Source organism: Lichenostomus cassidix, chromosome 4A (assembly GCF_008360975.1).
Source record: "Lichenostomus cassidix isolate B80296 chromosome 4A, HeHo_3.0, whole genome shotgun sequence".
In the NCBI taxonomy this organism is placed as follows: domain Eukaryota; kingdom Metazoa; phylum Chordata; class Aves; order Passeriformes; family Meliphagidae; genus Lichenostomus; species Lichenostomus cassidix.
Genome location: NC_139485.1, coordinates 288,143 through 311,485, shown reverse-complemented (window position 1 = coordinate 311,485; position 23,343 = coordinate 288,143). Strand labels below are relative to the sequence as shown.

General features: G+C 59.7%; 1 protein-coding gene and 1 long non-coding RNA gene across 3 annotated transcripts; one reads left to right on the top strand and one right to left on the bottom strand.

Moving 5' to 3' along the window:
- Nucleotides 1-895: 895 nt before the first annotated feature.
- Nucleotides 896-6,409, bottom strand: LOC146437199 (uncharacterized). 2 transcript variants are annotated; one of them, XR_014852322.1, is made up of 3 exons: nt 5,052-6,409; nt 2,398-3,864; nt 896-2,317 (listed from the first exon to the last, which is right to left on the bottom strand). It is a non-coding gene; the product is annotated as an uncharacterized LOC146437199 (long non-coding RNA). The 2 variants fall into 2 exon arrangements; XR_014852321.1 differs by having other exon boundaries at nt 896-3,864.
- Nucleotides 6,410-6,588: 179 nt separating this feature from the next.
- TSC22D3 (TSC22 domain family member 3) lies at nt 6,589-22,994 on the top strand. Its single transcript, XM_085060846.1, has 3 exons — nt 6,589-7,032; nt 21,118-21,169; nt 21,724-22,994. Exons 1-3 carry the CDS (start codon nt 6,710-6,712, stop codon nt 21,967-21,969), a joined length of 621 nt encoding a protein of 206 aa, XP_084916972.1. The 5' UTR covers nt 6,589-6,709; the 3' UTR covers nt 21,970-22,994.
- The last annotated feature ends 349 nt before the right edge of the window (nt 22,995-23,343 follow it).

Sequence of the window (23,343 nt, the reverse complement as noted above, 5' to 3'; positions counted from 1 at the left end):
GGTGGGTGTGTTGGCATCCCCTGGTGTAGCACCCACAAACCCTGCTCCCCCTTCCCGAGGAGCATGATGACCTGTTTCCAGCCCCAAAGTCTTTTCTGAGGTGATTTTCCTATGACAAGAAGCAGAAGCCATGACCTGGCCTGCTCTTAGGAGCCAAGGTCAGGGCACAGGTCTGCTTCCCTCAGACACATCCTGCAAGATCTTGGCTCTCCTAATGCTCCCAAGGAGTGGATCTCCCACTGGCAAGCTCACACCAGCCACAGAGACCAAAGGGGTGTCCAGACACACTCCATGCCCACATGGGACTAGGGGAAATGGCTTTAAAGTGAAAGAGTGGATTAAGATTGGATATTAGGAAGAACTTCATCTCTGTGTGGGTGGGGAGGCCCTGGCACAGGCTGTCCAGAGAAGCTGTACCTGCCCCTGGATCCCTGGAAGTTTCCAAGGTCAGGTTGGCCAGGGTTTGGAGCAACCTGGTCTAGTGGAAGGTGTCCCTGCCCATAGCAGGGGGTGGGACTGGATGAGCTTTAAAGGCCCTTTCAATCCAAACCATTCCATGAGTCTAGGATTCTATGATCATACCTGTAGGGTCTGCACAGCCCTGTAAATGAGTGCATGGTTTCAAGTCACAGGTAAATGAAGGAGAGGCTTTACCCATCTCCCACCTTGCGTCAACATGTGCCTTGAACTACCAAGTTTGGATAATCCCAGTGTGCCTGACATATTTTCTGCCAGCAGATATGAGCAAAACCAGCAGCACTGATGGGGCTGTCCCACAGGTTGTCACAAAACTGCCTCTTAATGTGCGTAAACCCCCTTCTACTTGGGCCTTTTCATCTGGACAAAGGGTTTCCCTCCAAAAGGGCTGGAAAGAGGGACTCACAGCCAAAAGCACTTCTTAGAGTTCAAAATGCTCAAAATTGGAATTTATTGCCATGGGGAGGCAACTCACAAATCCCAAGGGAAAGGTATAATGTCTCATTGAATATTTGCACATTCTTTCAAATGCCACCAAAAATAATACATTCCTGTTACTTGCCATGACTGCCAACATGAGCTGGAGCACAGAGAAGCTCCACAGAGGTGAGGATGAAGCAGGAAAGCACATGTATGCACATGTGCAGGCATACAGGTGCCTGGGAGTTTGTGTCCCCTTGAGCCCACTGCAGGGAGGAGGGATGGCTCCCACCACCTCATGCATCCTCTGCAACAACTCAGCTGCCCTGTCTGCACCTGACCTGGGATGATCCTGGTAGGGTCCAGCATCCCCTGTGTCCCATGTCCTGCCATCCCACCTCCTCCCCAAACCTCTGCGATGCTCTGTGTCCTCTGTTCCAGTGGTGCAAGAGCCAACAGCTCTGGGAACCACAGGGGTTCATTTCCCCCAGGGCCAAGCAGGAACAGGGTTATTCCTAATACCAGTGGGGAGAGCGGGGGAGCAACCTCCCTGGACACCTGGGGACATGTTGAGGATCACAGGCTGGAAATGAAGGCAGGAAAGTGGGTAAGTGCAAATCTCCAGGAGATGGGACATTGCCTGCGGATGGCACAGCAGGTGGCTCATCCCCCGCAGCCACTCTCAAAAGAGTGGGCACACCAAGAAGGGTTTTTTGCTGTGGTATGACGTGTCTAATTGCAGCCACGGATTTTATCCCCCTAGCACAGCCATTCTTCCCCACCAGAGTGAAGCATAGACTATTTTAGAAAAAAAGACATTAAAAAAAGCTGAAAATGCCCAAACAACCAGTGCAGCTCTGACCCTGCTGAACCTCTACCCCAAAGCTCACCTGCCCTTTGTAGGGAGTACCCCCAGTCTCAGACCATGAGCAGAGATTGCCCAACTCCAAACCCCAGTTTCCAAACAGGAGAAGTGGCACAGAGCTGAGAGACGCCTGCCCACCCCCATGCTCTGCCAGACTGGCCAGCAGCACACACAGTCCCGGGTGCCATGATTTCAGTACTCCCCCAGTGCATCCCTGCAGCTCCTATGACCCTTTGCTGTGCTCCTTACAGAGCTTGAAGATGGTTTCTTGATGCCAATGGGTGCTCGCCGTGGGGAGATGAACAAGAAGTTTTACCTCTTTGCTGCCAGACAACCCAGGCTTTCATCAACTCTATGGAAATGCCAGCTTGGTTTTAATCCCTTCCCAACGAACTGGAAAGCTTTGCATTGGAACAGCCCACTGCCCTCCATCCCAGTAGGAAATGCCCTTTGACAATAACATTGTGCCCAGGTCCACTCCTGGGGCTGTGGGAGTCCTCATGCCAGGAGAGCGATGCATGGAGCCCCATGTGCCACAGGTTGCTTCGGCCCAGGCTGTCAGGACATTTTATATGATTTACTGGAGTGTCATACAGAGAGGAGAAAACATCCCAGCCTGGTTTTGCGTGACTCACCATCACTGCCCGGGAGGAAGGCTCCATGCTGCATTCACCCTTGGTAGGAGCACAGTGTCCTTGCAGGGCCCTCTCTTCAGGGTCTGAACATGGGAGCAAATGCAGCTCATATGGGTACCAGAGGAGAAGCAGCAGCTCTGCATTCCATGGGCCCAGCTTTGGGAATTGCAGAGCTGTGCCAAGTGACCATGCTGCAGACAGCCAAACCAGCAGGGACAGACCAGGAGAGGAGGAGGTGTCTGTATGGGGGACCTGCAGGGTGGCACAGAGGAGGTGACCCAGGCTAGGAAATGCCGGGTATGGGAGAAGCTCCAGCAAATCTTGGCAAGGAGGAGGACTGGGGATTATTTCTTTATTTTCCTTGCAGAGGTCTGGTTTCTTGTCATCTGGATCGCTGCCTTCAGAAGTCCAGGCACGGGATGGCCATGCCAGGGAGATATCCTCTCACCTGGAGCAGCTGGGAGGTAAGAAGAAGAGAGTGGGCAGGGCAGATCCAGGCAGAGCCCTGGGGAATAGTCTGGGTGGTACTCCCCAATTAGAGAGTGGCAAAGCTGGAGGCATCCCCAGCCCACTCCTCTACCAGCTGCAGATCTCAGGCTCCACCATACATGAAGCTTGGGGAGCTGCATTGGTCCTTGTGGCCCAATGCACGGGGGAAAGGGTTGCTCTGGTGCTCAGGGCAGCTGCCCCACACATGGCTCTCCACCAAAATGAGCCACTCTGGGGTGGTTCATCTCCCTGAATGAAGGATGCCCCATGCCAGGGGACTGAGCCTGCTGGGTCCCCATCCCTCTGCAGGCAGGAAGACAGAGCTATGGTCACCAGCCCTGGGGGCTGCCCCAGTCTCCCAGAAGTTCTGCAGAGCTGGGGACAGGGTGTCTATTTGTGGAATACTGGGAAAAGCAGACAAAAGAAAGAAAGCACCTCCCCCGGTGCCCATGTTCGGTGTTGGGCAGCAATACCTCCATGTCCCACCACAGCATCCTGGTTCCTGTTCAGGCAGGGTGGGGACAAGCCCTCTCCTCACAGCAACACGTGACCCCCCCAAGACTGCTCACCTGTCTTACCCCGTGGCTGGTGGCTTACTTCAGGCAGCAGATGGATCCTGCGCCCAGCAGGCTGGCATGGGGGTGGCACCGGTGGTGCCTGCAAATACCGTGGCTGCTGACGGCGCTGGTTATTCTTAGCACCCGTGGAAGCGCAGGGGGGTCACCTGGCAGGTGGCCTGGCACTGGCAGGCTCCCCTGGAGCAGATGGCCCAGTGGCATGAGCCAGCTCTCACCAAGGCACCAACAGGGAAAGAACAGGGAAGGCAGCACAGGCAGATTGCACCCAGAGCCCTGCCTGGCAGTGACCCAGTTGCAGCAGGGTCTGTGAGGAGAGGGTGTGATCTGGATACCACCTGAGAACAGGACAGAGTGCGTCTTCTCTGCCAGGGTCCACAGGGAGGGCCCTCCTGGACAGGCACTGGACAGATAGATGGCACATGGCTCAGGACATGGCTGGCACAGAGCTGGCTGAACCCAGACCCCCACTGACCCACATATTCCCCCTGTTCTCTCCTTCCCAGTCCACTACTCCCTCTTGTCTGGGGGGCTGCTGGAGAAGTCAGGGCAGAACTGGAGTCCCTGTCCTGAGCTGGGAGCAGAACACCCCACTTTTCAGTCAGGAGTAGGGAATCCCTTTCAGAGCCAAGGGAGGAATGTGGAGCTCCTTTGAGTGCAATACCATTCGGGGCCAAAGCTGTCCCTGCCCTCCTGGTCTGCCCTAGAATCAGCTGGTTCCCCACTCCCTTCAGCACGCCACCCCATGCCAGTTGTGGCTTAGGGCTGCAAAGACCTGTCTGGGTGTGGAGCACCTGGGTGCCCTTGAGGGAATTGGTTGTGTAGAAACCAGCACTGTCCCAGTCCCATGAAGAGCAGGACTCAAAAAGGCCAGAGCTAAACATAGGAAACCTACTTTCCAGCTGCTGCCACCAGCTGATCACCTTGAACCACTGTGTGGTTCCCAGATCTGGGGCTTTAGGGAGCTCATCGTGGCTCGCACGTGAGAACATGGCAGCCCATGATGTGTGCTGGTTGCAGATGAAGAGGAAGGAGCTGATGGCTGGTGAGCAGCCCCAAGCCCTGTGTAGCAGCTCTGGTGCAGATGGAGGGGCAGTGGGCAAGGAGGCACAGTCAAAGGACACCAGGACACCTGGAGGAGTCAGCGACCTGCACCCAGAGCCACCTCCAGCGCCGTCGGGGTCGGGCAGGACCCCCAGGCCCGGGGCAGAGCCACTGAGGGAGCTGGAGGCGGGAAAGGGATGCCAGCCCTGGGCCCCTGTCCCTCCCCTTGTGCCCGCGGGATGGCAGCAGCCTCCCGCGGTCCTGCGGGCACCCGCCCACGGAGCTCGGCGGGGGGCTCAGCTCCGCCCAAGGGGCAGCCAGAGCTCAGCGAGGGCTCCAGGAGGAGCCCCTTCTCTCCCTCATCGCCCGCTAGAAGGGCTGAGGAAGCACCTCTAAAACAGCCCTCATCCACCAGTGCACAGAAGGAGAGGACACTCCTGGGGTAGCTTATGGGTCGTCCGTCCTTCAGGAATTGACCTGTTTTCAGCATCACCCCAGAGCTGACAGTTCCCCGAGCCCACAACCGTACCCCACTCTGATGCCAACCTCCACCGGGAGCCGGGTCCTGCCGGTCTCCAGGTCCGACAGACTGGCACGGCTTGGAAAGCACTGCCCGAGGTCCCCGTGGCCACTCTCCCAGCTGTGGAACTGTGGTGGCCACTGTCTCATGACTCGCCTGGTTACTAGTGGCCTGGAAACTGCTTTATCGTCATGTGATGTATCTTCCTTCTTCACGCTGAACAGGGAACAGGAATGTTTGTTAGACGATCCTGCCGCTCCTTCAGTGGCAGTGTTAACATGCCCTGAGAGCACTGCGCTGCCACAGGGATTCCTGCTGTTCCAGTGCCCTGGTGGCTTTGCCCTGTCAGAATTTGACCCGGTTTATCTCTTAGCAATCCCGCGCCCTTCAGACACGCTGCAATGCTCCGGTGGCTGCTTCCTGGAGCTCCTCCCACCAGCCCTTTTGCAACCCTGCTGTACAGACCCTCCCGCCACCCCCACGTCTTGCCAGCCCATGCCGGGCTTCCCCAGCCTGCCTGTTCCTCCCCTCGGTAGCTTTGCTTCCTTGGACCCTTGCCTATGCCTTCCCCACCAGCTCCCGGCTGCTTATCTCTCTGAAGGGTGAGGGCTCCCCGAGCTGGTCCCCAGGGCTCGTTGACCGGCAGCGATAGCAGCCCAGCCCCGCGGCCGCCCTCTCACCCCATCTCTGAGTGTGCTTCGGAGCCGGGACCTTGTCACCTTCCCGAATCTCATTCCGAGGGTCCCGTCCCAGTCGTCCCCATCTCTGTGAGGTGTTGTCCCATGCCCCCAGCATCACCAAGATAGCAACGTGTCCCAGCCACTCTTTGCCAGCCCACCAGTGCGGGTCACTGGTGGCAGAAATGTTTACCCTGGGACGCAAGAGTGCCAGGGAAGCCATTTTTCCCCCTCCTAGAAATTCCCCTTTTCCCTCGCATATCTCCGAGCCCCAGGCACCTGCCGCGAGTCTCAACGTGCCCAACATCCATGGCCCCCGGCTTCGTGAGTTCCACCCAACCCTGACTTGGCTCCGGGCGAGGCGGCTCCCAGATGTTCCCAGCCGTGGAGCCAGGTCACTCCTGGCTTTTTCCTCCATCCTGGGGGTCTTTCATCCCCTTTTTCCTCTTTCCTGCCCCGTCTCCGGAGCCACGCGGTCTGCCCGCGTCAGTGCTTCGGGGAGTGATGCCGCGGGCAGCGCCAGCCGCTTGAGCCCCCAAGCCGCCCCCGGCAAGCCCAGAGCGGGGCGAGGGTCTCCACCGGGAAGGGGGCACCGTGGCCTTTTGTCACCCCATGTTATTCCATGTCACCCTTCGCCAACTTCTCCCGGACCCAAGAGCGGGGTAGGTGCGCTGCGCTGCCGGAGAACTGCTGCTCAGGGTGGAAGGACGGTGGGCGGGCGGAGCGGAGAGGGGCTGGGCCGGGGTGGAGCAGGGCCGGGGCGGAGCGGGGAGGAGAGGAGCGGAGCAGAGGCGGGAGGTGCGGGACCGGGGCGGGGCCGTAGCCGGGGCGGGCGGAACGGCGCCGGGGCGGAGCCGGGGCGGAGCCGGGGCGGGCGGAACGGGGCCGGGGCGGGCGGGGGCCGCTCGCGGCGCTCGGCATCGGGCGCGTCTTGCAGCCGCTCGCCCTCCGCGGCCCCGGGAGCGGCCCCGGCGGCGCCGCCGTGGCCAGGCGCGGGTACACCCGGGATGTCCTCGTCGCCCGCGGAGGAGTGCCGGTCGCCCGTAGGGTTGGACTGCTGCAGCTGCTGCCTGGACCTAGCCAACCGAAGCGGGCTGGAGGAGGGGGCCGGGGGCGAGAACAACAACCCGGGCAGCCCCACCGTGAGCAGCTTCCGGCAGTTGCGGGAGCAGCTGGTCCGACAGAACCTCAACACCGACAAGCTGAGCTCCATCATGCGCCAGGACTCGCTGGAGCCGGTCGTGCGGGACCCCTGCTACCTCTTCAACCAGGGCATCTGCAACAGGAACATCGACCAGACCCTACTCTCCATCCTCCTCCTCTTCCACAGGTGTGTGTCATCGCCAGGAGCCTGGGAGCTGCTGGGGGCCGTGCGCCCCGGGACAGCGGGCTCGGAGCTGGCAGCGGCGTGGGGCTGGCAAGAGGCGGGGGGGGGGGGGCCTGTGTGACCCCGGGGCTGGGAGGTGTCAGCGCCGGTGTGATCTGGGTGGGGAGAGGCACGAGTGGCCGCGTCTGGCATGGAGCCCATACGTGGTGCCAGCCCACCCCTGGGTGCGGGTCTGGGTGGCTCTGCTCCGCCATGCCCGCCGTGCTCGTCTTGTGGTGCCCTGTGTCTGCCGGGCAGTGACAACAGCCCCCAGCTGTGTGTCTTGGCCGCTGGACTCTATGCTCATCTCCCTGGCTACCTCTGTCCTCACAGGCAGTGCCCGCAGGGGCATGGATAGTGTCCAGCGATAGACAGGCATCGGCTCTATCCTGCATGGAGAGCGCAGCAGGTTCCTTGGGAAGCAGCTGTGCTACCTCGAAAGCCATCTTGAGCGTCCGTGAGAGCCTGGGTAGGGAGCCCGAGAGTCCCAGTGCCAGGTCCTGCCCTTTGGGCAGCTTTCCTGGCTCTCCCCGGAGTAAATTGAGTGCAGACAGGTTTGGCCCGGAGTGGTATTTCCCGAGCCTGGAAAGTGGCTCTGCCCTGCGCAACCTGGTCTCGGGGCTGCTCTGGGTAGGCTACCTGTGTCCCCGCGGCCAGATGTGCTGGGGTCTGCTCCCATCCATTCCGTGGAGGGCTGAGGAGGCAGGACTGCGGGGTCTGCCCTGCTCCCCTGCTCTAGCAGTGAGAACAGAGGAGACTGAACAGAAGGTCCCAGGGGCTACCACTCCGCGGACTCCTCAGCCCTGATCAGGTGAACTTGAGAGGCGGAGTGGACAGAGCTGTCTCAGGTCCTGCAGTGGCGCTATGTGGGGCTGGTTCTGGTGGCAGAGAGAGACGGTGATACTCTGTGGGGGAGCAGTCTGTACTGGGGCTAACAAGTCTGAGTCTCTCGAGTTCGGCCTCGGAGAGCCGAGCTGGGCCAGTGGTGCCGCAGGTGCCCGAGGCTGCCAGCGTCTTCATCAGGTGGGACACATCCACCCCCCCACAGGGCTGAGGGGACCTGTGGCTCATCAGTGCATCAGGTACAGGTGTCTGCATGGCTGGCACGGCAGGCAGCGACTCGAGGGTTTGCTGCTCTGCCGCGGGGGGTAATGCGCAGGGGGAGCAGCACCCACGCGTTCACAGACATCTCGCCATCCCCTTCCCACCTTATACGCACATGCACCGTGGGCGTGCTCCCGAGCTGTGCGCGGGCAGGCAGGCGGGCGAACCTCCCCTCGCCCGGAGTGGGAGGAGGGTGAGATCACACGTGGCTGCCCCACGCGTGTGAGCCACCCCGGCGTGCGCCCGCCTCCTCGCCCAGCCAGCGTCTGACGCCGAGAGGCTGCTGCCTCGAGCCGGCATTGACGGAGACGCTCTTCCTGCACTTACATAACGCCGAGCTTGCCGCTCAGGTGGGAAGGGAGGAGCCGCGACACCCGCCAAGGCGCCGGTACCTGGCCCGTACGGGGAGCAGTGAACCTACCCAGCTGGGAAGGAGCAGGAGCGAGAGGTTCCCCTCCTCCCTGGGAGGCTACAGCAAGTTGGCACCGTGGGTCAAGGGGGGAAGTGAGAGGCTGTCCCCAGCAAGGGCTGCTGGGGCTGGGGTGAGAGCCAAGCACCTGGGCTGCTTGCTGGGGTAGTCAGTGACAGTGCCTGTGGGCCAGAGGCCACTGATACAGGCACAGCAGGCTGCTTTTGAACTCACCCCTGCTGGAGCAGGACCTGTGGTGCTCCTGGTGAGGTAGGAAGTGAGCAGAGATGCCAGGGGACAAGGATTTCTCCCTGTCCCTTAGCACACCTTGCTGCCTGTCTTCTGTGCCCTGTTGTATGATGTGCCCCAAGAGGCTGCAGGCATTGTGTTTGTGACAGGCTGTGCTATGGTGTGGTGCAAAGCTGTGTCCCTCTATGACGCCCGGTGTCCAGGCATCTTCGTCTGAAGGCTGCCTGGGTGATCCCCCTTCACCCCTAGGTGGCACAGCATGTGGGAGCTGGGTGCATGGCCGCAGGCACTGGAGCCAGGTGTGCCCACACCCGTGTTTGCAGTTGTTTTGCTCCAGCCTGAACTTTCTCCTTCTGGGGAATGAGCTAACACATCCAAGAGGAGATAGCATACGCAATGGAGGATTGTGGGTGCCAGAGGAACACCCCGATAACATGCCTGATAAGGGCACCCTGCCGCTGGCACCAGGGAAGCCAAATCATTTGGTGCCCCTTGTTTTGGCTGATGTGCTCCTACGTGGGAGCAACATGGGAGCAACATGGGAACAACATGGGAGGAGGGGAAAGTCACGTGGATACACATGCTCCTGCATGGCTGACATCCAGGCTGCTAAACCCAGAGTTGATTCTGGCTCTGGGGCTCGCTGGAGACAACTTGGTCAGGGTCAGATCAGTGCTAGACATCTCAGACAACACACATTTCAGCATGTCCAAGCTGTCTCTGGGGGTTTCCCTGCTGGGCTCTCTGAACCCTTTGCTCACCGCAGGGATGTTGTCAGGGATGCACAAGGCAGGGATACTCTGGACCAATTGCCTCCAGGGCTGATGCTCCTGCAGAAAGCCCCGCTGTTCCAGGAGTGCATGGAATCCTGTCCGGAAAGGGCTTCTCCTTACCATGTCCTCACACAGGGCATCACAAACTGCTCTCTAGGGAAACCTCAGCAATGCCAAGGGACCAAGCTCACATGGGAGCACCAGGTACAGGGAGGACAGCTGCCACCACCCTGGCTGGGCACACCTTCTCCCTGAAGGTGCCAATGAAGTGGGCAGAAAGTTCTTTGCCATCCCTCTGTAATGCCAATGTTATCCCAAGATTGCCCATCCCAGAGCCAGGCACAAGCCCAATTGAGTGTGGGCCAGGGAGAGAGCAGGCCCATGACCTCGTGGCAACTTCCACTGGGCCAGAGGGGTGAGAGGAGCCAGTGGTGTGGGAGAAGGTCAGCACTGCAGAGGGAAGAGCACCCCAGGTGTGTGCTGGCACGTGATAAAAGTGGGGCCCTGCCTGGCTCTGGGTGGGGAGAGGAGGTACGTGCCAGTCTGCTTGTCCACATCGGCTAGCCATGCCAGCACTCCTGCCCAGCCTCTCCTGGGCAGCACCTGGCAGCCTGACCAGCCTGTGCCCATCCTGCTCTGGGCTATGAGGGGGCACCTCTGCATAGCCAGATCATCTCTAGGCACTGCCAGACCTGCTGCTCCATCCAACGGGGTGGACAATGACCCATCCTTTGGCCTGAGCCATGAAAGGGGCTGCGGACCACCTTCTCCCAGGTCTGGACAAGCAAAGAGAGTCACTGGGAGGCAGGGAAGCACTGTGTGAGGGGCTGGGGGAAGAATGAATTTGGGCAAAGCAGGGCAGCACTTACCCGCTGTAAGGTCAGGCCAGCAAGCAAGAGCTGCCTGGGCAGCAGTACCACAGTGGTATGTTTGTCACAGTACCACTTGTTCCCATCTGTCGGGTGTCACTTTGCAGCAGCAATGCAGGAGGAGAGGAGCCAGGGCATAAAGGGCATCATGGGGCAGCAGGGCCAGGGCAAGCATTCCAGCTGGCTGAGTGGGCTGGAGTAACAAGGACACATTGATGGGGAGAGGGGCCACCAGTGAGCATGAGAGAGGTGTGGGTGTAGGACCAAGCTGTCCTGCCCTCCTCTTTCTGGCCCTGGGATAGCTCTGCCAGGCAGGAGGCCAGGAGAGCCCCCACTGCCCTCCAGAACTATGCACCAGGGCTTTGTGAGCTTTGCTTCCACCGAGCTGCACGTGGCCTGACCTGTGGCCTGCAGCATTTGCAAGCCCTGCACACCACCGAGGTGCTGGGGAGATTTTGTTTCCGTGACAGGAGTAGCTTGTACTGCTGGGAGGTGCTGACCTTGGTGTACCCAAATCCTTCCGCCATCAAGAAGATGTCAGGCAGGCCGCTGGCTGAGCGTGCTGTGGTCTCCATCATGGGCATCCCAACACTGTGGGACCCCCACCCCATGACCCAGCAGACTTTGGAGCCATATCCCAGCAGACCAGGTTCACAGGGGTTCTGCCACAGCTTGCTGGCTTCAGCATGGCTCGACAGGGCTGGCAGCAGCACGCGCCACACCATGCACTGTGCCTGTCCCTGCCTGCTTCTGCAAGACTCCATAAGGATATTCCCAACATTCCCTGAAGCACAGGAGAGCCCTGCTCAGCCCCTCCAGGCCTTTGGGAGGGAACCATTTGCCCCTGACCACAAAGCTATGGCCAAGAGGGCTGGCACAGCTGAGCCAGTCTGGTGATGCCAACGTCAGCTTCTCAGGAGCCTGTCACCTTGGTTCCCTGGGGATTCTCCAGCACTATCTGCCAGGGCAGGCACTTAGCTCTGCACAGGCAGGAGTATGTGTCCCAAGGGCAGGCAGGGATGACAGCACGGCCCTTTGGGGAAAACACTGGCCAGGATTTTTTTCCAGCTTTGAACTGCAAAGGTGAGAAAGAGGTTGGAGCTGAAGGAGACTGCAAGAGTCCGCCCTGATCCCAGCATCATGCTCCCTCCCTCCAGCATCACACTTTCCTCTGCTGGTGAGATACGGCCTGATCCTGGATGGTCTCTGCTGGGACCCAACACCACCTCCCCAGCCACTGCCCAGCACAAAGAGGATTAAAGCTGATTCTGTACTTTGAGGGAGCACCGTGACCTGCATGGGACCAAAGGGCTTAGAAAGGCTTGGGATATATTTTGTCAGAGCTTGGCAGCTGCGTGTATACCCAGGGGATGTGACCACGCATGGGTCTGTGTGCTTTATGTGGACTGCCAAGTTCAGTGAGGCTCCAGGTGGATCCTGCCCTTGGGAAGGACTGAGACCCTGTTGGTAGAGGGCAGAGAATTCTTTAGGCTGGAAAAGGCTTCTGACATCATCATCTCCAACTTTACCCCAGAGCACGTGTGGGGGAAGAGGGCTGGAGAGGTGACAGAGGCTACAACCCATCCTGATGCTTGACAAATGAGCTCTGAGTTATATTTATCCAGGTGCTGCAATGGCTGGCTTTGGGACAGGAGATCATGCTCTGTCTGTGTGTTGAGTTATATATATGTATAAATTTGATGGGAGATTTTGCTGCAGAATGACTCTGGTGACAGAGAAGCTCTAAGCCCTCCAGACTCCAGGGTCAGGGTGGGATCCAGTCCTTGCCACCCCTACCTGCAGTTCCCTGGGGATGACAGCCCTGTCCGGGTTGGTGGAGGGTGGCAGATGCCATGGGGCAGGACAAGACATTTCCATGTCCTCCAGTGAGACCATTGCAGTGATATGCTGTGAAATGGAGTGGTTCGGAGGCAGGGGATGGTCTCAGGTTGTCCTCAAGGGTTGGCACGAGCAAGGTGAGGGCTGGCCGCTGAGGTCAGACACAGAGAGAGCCACAGCAGCACCACAGGTACGCATCCTGCCAGCAACTGATTGTCTTTCACGTTGTTATTGTTCTGAAATGTCAGCGACAGCAGGGTTTCAGTGAAGGTCCCTGATTTGAAATGCCCGGGATTCCTTGCAAAGGCCAGGCGGGGTATTAATAACCATCTCATGCCACCCTGCATGTCCTTGCCTGACCTCCTGCAGGTGCTGGCACATGCACCAGCTGAGCACAGCTCCTCTGCCCCCCAGTCCCCGCCAGGTTAGGTCTGTCTGGGCTTCACACCCCCAGCGGGGTCCAGCTACCCCTCAGACATTGTGGGGCTGCTGGGGCTCCTGCAGCAGGCATTGGGCCAGACAGGAGAGCACCAGGCTCTGGCGCCTGTGAAAGGGGCCAGCGAAAGGCTTGAGGGGTTCCACAAACAGGGCTTATTCTGGGCTGGAAGAGCAGATTTGGGTAGCGAGGGGTGTGCTGCACAGCTCTCGCAGCTCCCCTGCCTCCGTCCTCATTACATAACAAGCTGCCTCCCAATTAGTGAGCGGGCACTCCCGCACGCCGCAGGGCAGCAGCTGCCAGCACCCAGCAGGGCTCCGGAGCGCCCGCTCCTGCCTGAAAAGGGGCCTGGGATTGTTTTCGGAGGATGCCAGAGGCCCTGCTTTGGGGTTCTTCTCTCGGGCTGGGGATCCCTGCAAAGCTGAGGGAGTGGCTGGGGGAGGCAGAACCTAGGCTGGCAGCCCCCTGCCCACCTGCTGTGGGGTTCAAGGGCACTGCAAAGCCCTCATGCTGCAGGGGGGTCCCTTCAGTGTCACAACCACCGATGCTCTATCCCCACTCTCCTGAAACTGGACCATAAAAGGGCAGCCAGGATTTGGGGTTGATCCAGCTGGGGCTGTCCAGGATGACACAGTCAGCTAAAGAAGAAAGGACAGTTCTGGAGTTCAGAGCCATGGCTGGCAGGAGCCCGGGAGCAGGGCACGGGTAACCAGGAGGCAATAACACCGAGTTCAATGACAGGACTCCAGCCCAGGCCCGTGGGTGTGAAACACTTTGCTCTGCAGACAGATTTGTGGACTAAAGCTCTGCCAAGGGCTCAGCCTGCCATCCTCCCTGGGGCTGGGCATCCCTGGCCCATGGGAGCACGTAGCATGGTGGGGGCTAGCTGCAGTCCTCCAACAGGGGATGAGCATACAGGCACAATGCTCAGAGAAAGCTGCGGGGTTTTCCCTGGGCTGTGCCATACCTGGCACCCTCACCCCAGCATTCAGCAGATATGGGACCCTTTGTGGAGAGTGGTGAGGTGCAAGGGTGCCCCACAGGCTGTGGCAGGGCACCCACCAAGGTGCCTGAACTGCATGGGTGGCAGCACGGGGCTGGTGTTGACAAATACCAGCAAGGTGAGATGTTTGGCCACACCAGGGCTGGTAACAACCAGATGAGCCCTTTTTCCTCTTCCTTTCCTACCCCAGCATGCCTGGGGAAGCTATGACTCTGGGGACATCCTACATGGTAAGAAGGCCTTGGCTGGAACTGGGTCCTCTCTGACCTCACACTACTGCTGGGAAGCAACTGCTACTGGGGGCACAGGAGGAAGAGGAGGGTCTGGTGACAAAGTTAAAGAAAAATTGCAGCTCTCAGCAGGCTGGCTTGAGGGTGTGCATTCGTGTGCTAGAAAAAAACAGAACTGGGAGTACAGCCAAGTACCTTTATCAGAGGAAGCAGGCAGCCCCACAGCTGGACACAGGAGCCTGCCAGGGCTCCCTCCACCACGCCACACTGCCTCCAGTCTGACGGGTTGGAGGCACAATCCCTGCCCATGCCTGCTGCTTCGCAGGGTAGGTCACCTGTGTCTCAGGCCCATGGACACAGAGCTCACTCTGCCTCCATTGGGCATGAAGGGAAGGAAGACTTTTTCCCTGTCAGCCTTCTCGAGGGCAGGTTCCCTTCCAGCCTTCCCTCACTGAAACCCTCCCTGTGCTTCCTCAGCGTGACAGAGGCCACCACCTCTGTGCAGGCCACACGTGACTCTGGTATCCCCTGGCTTGGGACTGGGACCAGACAAGGCCAGCAGCACCAGCTCTGCAGGAAGGGGAGTGCATCCCTACCCAGGCACTTCCAGGTGTGCCCAGGAGTGTTTACCCACTGCTCTGGAGCAGCACATGTCCTGGGTTGGAGGATTTATGACCCCTCCAAGGCTCTGATGGGCATGACCTGGGTCCCCATGTCATAGGGCTGCTGGTTTCATGGGACCTCTGCATGTCCTATGCAGCTTCTGGAAGGCAGAGCCTAGGGGTTAGGGCCTGGCCTCAGGGAGCAGCTCAGCTAGGGAATCTCCAGGAGGTGGAAACCAAGAGCTGGACAACTGGTGTGCTCTGGCAGTGCTAGGCCTGCAACCCTTGGGACTAGCACAACAGCCTCACACCAGTGTCATAGGGTAGGCAGTTGCTGTTTAGGATGCTGGGATTGGCATGGCAGATGACTCAGCTACCTGTTTGCCCATGGGCAGCCCCTGGAATTACCTCTCTTTTCCCAGAACCAGGATAGAGCTGCTGGACAAGACCTGAAGCTCCTCAGCTCTGTCCCACACCCAGCCCTTCCTGCCATAGGCTCTCACAGGCCCCAGCCATCACCAGTGTCTCCAGCCACCCTTCCCTCTGTTTCTGCAGGGCACAGCTAGACCTGGTGCTGGCATCACCAGTCCCTTGGCTGGCACCACACTTGCAGGATTTTGGGCTGTGACAGACAGAGTTTTCTTAGCTGTGTGTTTGCAAACAGTGGCTTTTCTTCTCCCACTCTGCTCTGACCCTTGGAGCAGGAGATCTGCCTCTGCAGAGCAGCCTAGGCAGCCTTGGCTCTGCGCCTTTCCCAGTTTGTTCTCCAGTGTCTCTGAGGCCAGGCTATAAACATTTCCCACGCCTCAGACCCTCTGAAGGGCCTTCCTCCCATTGAGCTGAGTCCTTGGGAGAGAGCAAGCCAGGAATGCTGCCACAGAGCCATGAACACAGCCTGGAGCAGGAGGAGAGCCAAGTCTGGGGAGCCAGGGCTGCTCCTGAAGCCCCAGCCATCCCTCCAGCTCCATTGGCCACTACCGGGACAGGAGCATCCTTTGGTGTGTGGCATTGCAGTGCCTGGTGTACAGGGCTCAGTACAATGGCAAGTCTTGTCCCTGGGGCCGTGGAGAGAGTGCATGTCCCCTGACCCACAGCGCTCTGCAGGTATGGGGTGCCAGGCAGCAAGATATAATCCCCTCATTCTGCTTCCTATCACCCCTTGCTCCAGCCTGGCAGAGCCCTGTAGGGGCTGCGGAACTCCAAGTCCCATTGCTGAGGAGGGGGTTGTCACTTAATGTCACCTAGTAGGGGGGCTGAGGCACAGGCTGTGTAAGGTCTGTGGGGCTGCTTGCAGCTTTGGGGTGTCCTGCAGGGCCACTGCTGGTGTGGTATTATCATTGGCTGGTGTCACCACCTCTCCTTGCTGCTCAATAACAGCTAAGGGTGCTTTTTTTCCCCCAGAGAGCACAACAATTAGTGTCACAATTACCCTGTATTGTGGCTGCTGTCACTGTTACCAAAATAACCACAGGCACGAGCCAGGCAAAGCCTGACAACCTCCTGTCACTGTGTACAGATAAAAGAGCTGCCATGCTGCTGCCTCGGGGGTGCAGTTCATGCCACTGGCCCTCTTGCCCATCCTGCTCCAAGCGCTCATCACTGTGGCCTCCGGTGCCATAGGGTAACTGTGAGTCCATGACCCCTGCTCTTTAGGAAGAGCAAGGTGGTATGTTGCCCACCCTGCACGGCTTGGAGGAGCAGGAGCAGGTGGTGGGAGAGGAGGCGCCTGCCAACAGCCTGGCAAGGCCAGGGCTGTAGTGTGCTAGGAAAGGGCCCCACCACCACCTGGGGTGCAAAGGGAGCCCCATGTAGGACCCTGCTGCTGTGGGGGCATTGGGGCAGCTCAGAGGGGTTCCTGGGGAGAGCTGGCACTAAGCAGGATTCACCAGAGCTGGGAGGTGCTGCTCCCACTGTGCAGGTGCCAGCAGGGCTGCAGGTGATACCCATAGGTTGGGGGTGCCTTTCCACGATGTAGGAGACTGTCGAGTTGCCCTGTGCCATGCCACTGACACTGGGGGTGCAGGCCAGGCCATCCACCAGCTGTGAGTCAGAGCACAGCTGTGCAGGGGGTGCCGGCAGCACATGTGCAGGACAGAGGCATTTGTTTGGCACACCAAGTGTGTGTCACAGGGTCATAGAGGCATTCAGGTTGGAAAAGATCCCCAAGATCATCAGCTCCAGGTACTAAATATGCTTGCACATGTGTGCGAGCAGGGTGCACCAATGTGCACATGCATGTGCAGGGCGTGCCCCTGTGTGCAGGGCACACATTCATGTGGGCTGCAAACACACACACGTGTATGCAGGGGTGTGGACGTGTGGATGTGCTGTGTGTGCATGTGCAGGCAGGACTTGCTTGTAGGGGCTGCAAGGTGTGCTGTGGTTGTGTGCGCCCAGCGACATGTTCAGAAGCCCCATCCCACATGTGAGGGTGTGGGGCTGGGGGGGGTGCAGCCCCCTGCCCAGCCTGACCTACCCTGGCCACAGGCTGCATAGGGTTACCTCATTTATTGAGTGCCAGGAAAGAAACTTCTGCTTTTTCATCCCACCAGAGCATCCCTCATGGCAGCCTCTTGAAGGCCAACAGCATCCCACCCAGCCTCAGAGTGAGGAGCCCATGCCTGAAGCAGCAATGTGAGCAGGGTTGTGTGGAAAGACGTAGGGGGACTGCAGGGAAACCAGTGACTTACTCTGGTTTCTTTTTGCAGTAGTCCCAGCTCCATGGGAAAAATATTGGAGGTGGCAGGGCTGAAGCAATCTCCCCCCAATGTGTTTTCCAGCTTCACTCCAGCAGCTGCAGAAATCTTTGGTTTTTTCCTGAGTCTATGGTGGCTGAGTGCTTCATCAGGAAGCGACCAGGTGGGAACTGGGAACCTCAAGCTGTGAGACAAGGATGACCAGCCAGGCTCTGGTCTGCCCATTTCGGAGCCCTTGGTCCCTGCCACTATTGATTTAGTGCTTCCTTTGGGAAGGAGGCTGAGCCACAACAAGGGGGCCATATCACAGGAGATGGGAAAACAGGCACAGCTCCCAGAGCTGGGGGCAGGCTGGGGTCTGCCCACCCCATCTCCCTGCTCCTGACACCTCTCTGCAAAAGACAGAAGGTGGCACAACTGCGGGAGAAAATGCTCTCCCCATCTCTTCTGTCCTCTCCACAGCGAAACCAGCATGCTCAGTGAGCTGCAGTGGGAAACTGAGTCAAGAGACCCCTGGTGTGGGTGGTCTGGACTTGTCCCAGCAAGAGGACAAAACTGTATCCCAGAGACTGCCACCAAACCCACCACCAGCCACTCTGGGAACAAGTGCACACAGAGGCCTTTCATCTCCTCATGGAGTGGGGCACCCGCGCAGCTTGGGACTGCACACTGGCTATTGGCCTTGAAAGGGCCAATTGAGTGCAGCTGAGGTCATCCCTCAGCATGTTTACCCCGTGCCTGCAGCCCCTGGATGCGGCCAACACCCAGGCTGTCTCTGCCATTGCAAGCTGGGGGGACACAGCCACGGGCAGAGCCGGCATCGCTACTGGGAACAGAGGGGCTGGAACGGGGTCACGGGGCGGCATGGCCTTCCAGCCGCCGTACTCCCCTAGCCTCTTCAGAAGGAGAGACTGGTAAGTAGGGCCTGGTGTGGGTGAGGGGGGGAACACAGGCCAGCCCCAAGGTTTGGGGGACAGACCCTGGCCTACTCTCTGCAGTGCCAGCAACCTGCCCATCTCCTGCCCGGCAGCTTTGCATGGGCCGGAGTAGTGCTGACGCAGGGGGATGTGTATCATCCCTCCCACAGATCCCAGGTGGGCCCACCAGGGAGAAAATGCTTTCTCACATCCCCACATCAAACCTGCATGTCCTGGGGCACCCGCATATGCCCGGCTGAGGTTCACAGGTGGTATAGCATACTCATCCTGCCCTGGGAGGGGGGCGCGTTGTGGAGAGCTGCCTGGCAATGTCTTGCTCCAGGCAGCAGCTGTGCTGCACTGTGCCTCCTTTCCTTTTCTGACAGGGAAATCCCACGCTGCTCCCCCTCCTCACTCGAGGAAGGGGCACAGCAACACACCCACGAGTCAGTGCTCCTTGGTCTCTCCCAGCAGCCAAATGCCAGGCACATTCAGAACGCCCTGGATCAAGGCGTTCAGTGTCCTTTGCAGCATCCCTGGGGTGCACATGCCCTGCCAGCACTAACTCTTTCTTGGACACTATGCTGTGTGTGTGCTCTGCCACAGGGTCCTGTCCAGCATCAGCTTCACCATGGCCAGGAGGGGATGAGTCCCCAGGGTCAGGGGCAGCAGGCAGCCACTGAGCAAAGTTCCCCCAGGCCCAGATCCAGAGGACAGAGATAAATAGGAGGCCAAGGGCAGTGAGGGCAGCACCCGGGTGCGCAGGGCCACCCCAGGCGCCAGGATGCTGGGGGCATTTTAGGGGCCCTGCTTCCACCCCTCGGAGAAGACCCACTTGCTCTATGTGTAAGTCGCTCTGCGGACGCGGGGAGGACCCGTCGTGACGCCGGGGCTTGCACGCTGTGCACACAGGGCTACCGCTCCACACAAACACAGGCAGGCCTGTCCCTGCCGTGCCCCCCAGCACCCCCAGCCCTGCAGTGCCGCCTGTGCCCGCGGGGGGGCCCCCGCCCGGTGCCGCCGCGGCCCGCTGCTGGGTTATGCAAGAGCGGGCGGGGCCGCCGTGCCGAGAGCGTGTTCGGCACCCGGCGGGTTCTGTACTTCGGGTTTCTTCGGCACCCCGGTGTCGTTATTCTGCACCGCGAGGGTGTGGTTGTTCTGTGCTCCTGGTTTGTTCTGTAAACCCAGGGGTGGTGCTGTACAGTGCTCCCGAGTTTGTTCTGGAACCTAGGTTTGGTCTGCGTCCTGCAGTTGTTCTGCACCCTGGGCGTGTTCTGTACCCCGAATTTGTTCTGCACCACAAGGTCATGGTTCTGCACCCTAGATTTCTTGTTCTGCGCCCCGGGTTGGCTCTGCACCCTGGGGTTGTTTTGCTCTGTACCCCGAGTTCGTTCTGTACCTCCACATCGTTCTGTACGCAGGGGCTATTCTGCACCCCGGGAGTGTTGTTCTGTAGCCCGCATTTGTTCTGCATCCCCGCAGTTGTTTTTCTGCAACCCCGGGACGTGTTCTGTACCCCGGGTTTGCTCCGCACGCAGGTTTTCGTTTCCTCTCCTGGGGTTGTTTTTTACGCCGGGGTTGTTTTTTACGCCCGGGTTGTTTTTCCGCTCTCTTTTCTGTTGTTTGTCACTCCCGTTTCTGTTTGTTTTGCACCCCCGTTTCTGTTATGCATGCCGGGTTTTTTAGCAGCTCGTTTTTGGTTTTCACTCCCGTTTCTATTTTACACCCCGGCTTCTGTTTTGAATGCCCATGGCTCCCCTTTCCCTGCTGCCTCCCCTTCACAGTCGCGGGGCCCCACTGTGCGGGACCTGCAGGCTGCACCTCCAAATGCAGACCGGGTTCAACCCTTCTCCCAGTCCCCCAAGCAGGTGCCTGTATCCACCCCCACTGAACCCCCATCCTGGGTGCCCAGGAGCACAGGAAGGGGATGCTGAGGCATGTGGGCTGTAGGGGGTTGTACTAGGGGTGCCGGGGGGCCAGGACTCTGCTTGCAACACACAAGGGGTGTGGAGCGGGGCTGCAGATTAGGGGGTACACAGAGCTGAAGCGCGGGGCCGTGCTGCCGTTTAACTGGAAAGGGCGGAGGAGCTGCAGAGGGGTGCAGTACGCGGGGTAAGGGGGCAGTAGCGGGGGGGCAGTGTGCTGCAACGGGGGGCAGTAGCGGGGGGGCAGTGTGCTGCAACGGGGAGCAGTACGGGGGGCAGTACCGGGGGGCAGTGTGCCGCACTGGGTGGCAGTACCGGGGGGGCAGTGTGCCGCACTGGGTGGCAGTACCGGGGGCGCAGTGTGCCGCACTGGGTGGCAGTACCGGGGGCGCAGTGTGCCGCAACGCGGGGTAGTACCGGCGCAGTCCCGGGCGCGGCGCTGCGGGGCGGGGTGGCGGGCGGTCCCGGTCGTGTTCGCCCCTCCCGGCAGGGCGGGCGCCGCCGATATAGGCGGGGGCGGCCCCAGAGTCCCCGCTGCGTTTTGCTCCGTCCGTGAGTGTGTAAGTGTGTATGCCTGCGCCCGCAGCCATGAGCACCGGCATGTACCAGTCCCCCATGGAGGTGGCTGTCTACCAGCTCCACAACTTCTCCATCTCCTTCTTCTCCTCCCTGCTCGGGGGGGATGTGGTCTCCGTGAAGCTCGACAACAGGTACAGGCAGCCCCGGTGCATCGCGGTGCCCCCGCCATTCGCCACAGAGATCCGGGGGAAGGGACGTCCCGGGAGCGGGGGGGCGCTGCGAATCCCGATTGATGAGGTGGGGGGGCACTGCTGCTCCGGGAGTGAAGGACACACACGACCGGTGCCTGGATTCAGGAATTCCCCTGGGGAGGGAGACGCCCCGATGCACTGGTGGGGGGGGGAGGTGTCGCGGCGCATGGGCCTCTGTGGAAGGGAGATGTTCAGTGCTGACCCCCGGCCTCTCCGCTCTCTTCCAGCGCCTCTGGAGCCAGTGTGGTGGCCATCGACAACAAGATCGAGCAGGCGATGGTAAGCTGCAGTGCTGTCCCCCCCGGCAGCTTCCCCCATCACCCCGCGGGTGCTATGCCCCGGGGTGGACTTGCCGCTCCCGGCTGGGTGCTCTGCCCAGGGCGGGGGTTCTCTTTGCCCACGGGGTTCCCCACTCTCCATGCCGCTGCCGGGCAGAGCTGCTCTTTGTCTGCGGTCGCCGCGAAGCTCATTGGCTCCAGCCACGCCGCAGTGCGCAGGGAGCGAGGGTGGACACGGAGGGGGACCTTGGGGGTCTGGGGTTGACCGAGCCGGATTCCCTGGGTGCTCGGGAACTCAGTCGCCCAAGCCCCGGGGCAGGGGAGGGGGCTGGAGAGTGCTTCTGGATGCAGAGAGACCAGACAGATGGTGGCTGAGGGAGCTATTCTGGGTGAGCACCAAGCCCTGGCCAGGGTTCCAAGGTTGGGGTGGGGAGGGACAGTTCTTGGGAAAAGCTTCTGCAGCATTTGGCATTTTCCCCTACACTTGAGAAAGGGAGGAAGCAACCCCCAGGGCATCACTCTCCATTAATCGGTTTCTTCAATGGCCTTTTGCAGGATCTTGTGAAAAATCATCTGATGTATGCTGTGCGGGAGGAGGTAGAGGTCCTGAAAGAGCAAATCAAGGAACTGTTGGAGAAAAACTCTCAGCTGGAGCGTGAGAATAGCCTCCTGAAGACCCTGGCCAGCCCTGAGCAGCTGGAGAAGTTTCAGTCCCGGCTCCCAGCAGAGGTGCTGTGCCCTGAGGAGCAGAGCCCCGGGGTGGCTGCCCCAGCCCAGCACTCCGGGGGCTCTGCGGTGTAAGGTGGCTCTGTCCTCGGGGTGGGCAGAGCCACAGAACTCTTTCTACTTAATCTCCTGCAAAATCGTTTCCGCCTTCATCTCATACGAAGGACTGCCAGACCCTGGCACTGAGCTGTGCCCCCCGGGCAGCTCTGGCCAGCCCACAGAGCCAGCGGCCGTCTCCTTCATGAGGATGCTCTTCTGCAAGGAAGATAGGGGCAGCTGACCCCCCCCTCCCCATCCAACCGCCCACCGGGTGCCCAGAGGAGATCTGAGGTACCTGTCCCGGGCTGTGCTGAAGAGCACAACTGGGCACTCTTTGGCACCGTGATGGTAACCTGCAGTTGGAAGGAGCGCACACCAAGCCCCGGGCCGTGGTTGCACTCTGCAGGGGGGTGTCTCTTTCTGGCAAAGCCTGACATTGGAGGGAGACCAATGTTTAGTGAGCGAAGCTGATACGTCCCGCAAGCCACCTAGAAGCCTGCTGAAACCCAACCCAGACTGAGCAGCACCAGGGGTGGCAGCTGCAGCATAGTCCACGGCTGAACGCACAGCAGTGTGGGGATTACAAGGAAAAAAAGCTTGTGTTAGTTTGGGCATCTTCTGTAGCTGTATCTATGTATAAACATGCGCACGAGTGGTGCCTGCAAGGCTGTGGGATGCCTGCTCTGGGCCAGCCATGCCCATCTGAACAGCTGGGGCATTCAAAGGCAGATTGGAATGATGAGTGGCTGTCAGTGGGCAGCCAACTACTGCAAACTACTGCGAGTGGCACCAAAGAGGGAATAGATTCACTCCTCTCTGGCATCCCACGTGACAGAACTATGCGGCAGCACTGGGAGGATCTGGACTGACCACTGGGCAGAGCCACAGGCCAGGCTGTGCTCTAGCCTGCTGGGGTGGAAGAGCCAGCTCATGCTCCTGGGCTCCCCTCTGTCCCTGGCCTGCTCTCTGGGACGTGACGGGACATTGCTTTTGATGTCAGAAGCGGTTACACTGTTGTGTAAATCTAGATAGAAATGGCAATAAACTCTACTTTTTGTATATACCTGCATCCCAAGCTGTGTCTGTGCCTGGGAATAGGGGGAAGAGTGATGGCACTGGGGAAGAGGCCGGGACTTGCTGGGATGGGACTGGTAAGGATACTGGGCTGGTGCTATTCCCCAGCTGGGGCAACCTGGCAGCTCCCCAACTTTGCAGGGGAGTTCAGTCCCCGCCAGATGGCCCTGGCCAAGCCAAGATGGGTTTTTGGAGATATGAGCAGGCAGCCCCTTCCCAGGGGCTGGGTGTGTGGTAGGGAAAAGTGCCGTGAACCTGTAGGTCTCTGTCCCCTGTGTCACACCTGTGCAGGGCAGACTTGGGGGTGCAAGCAGGAAGGAGTCTCAGGCCATGGGG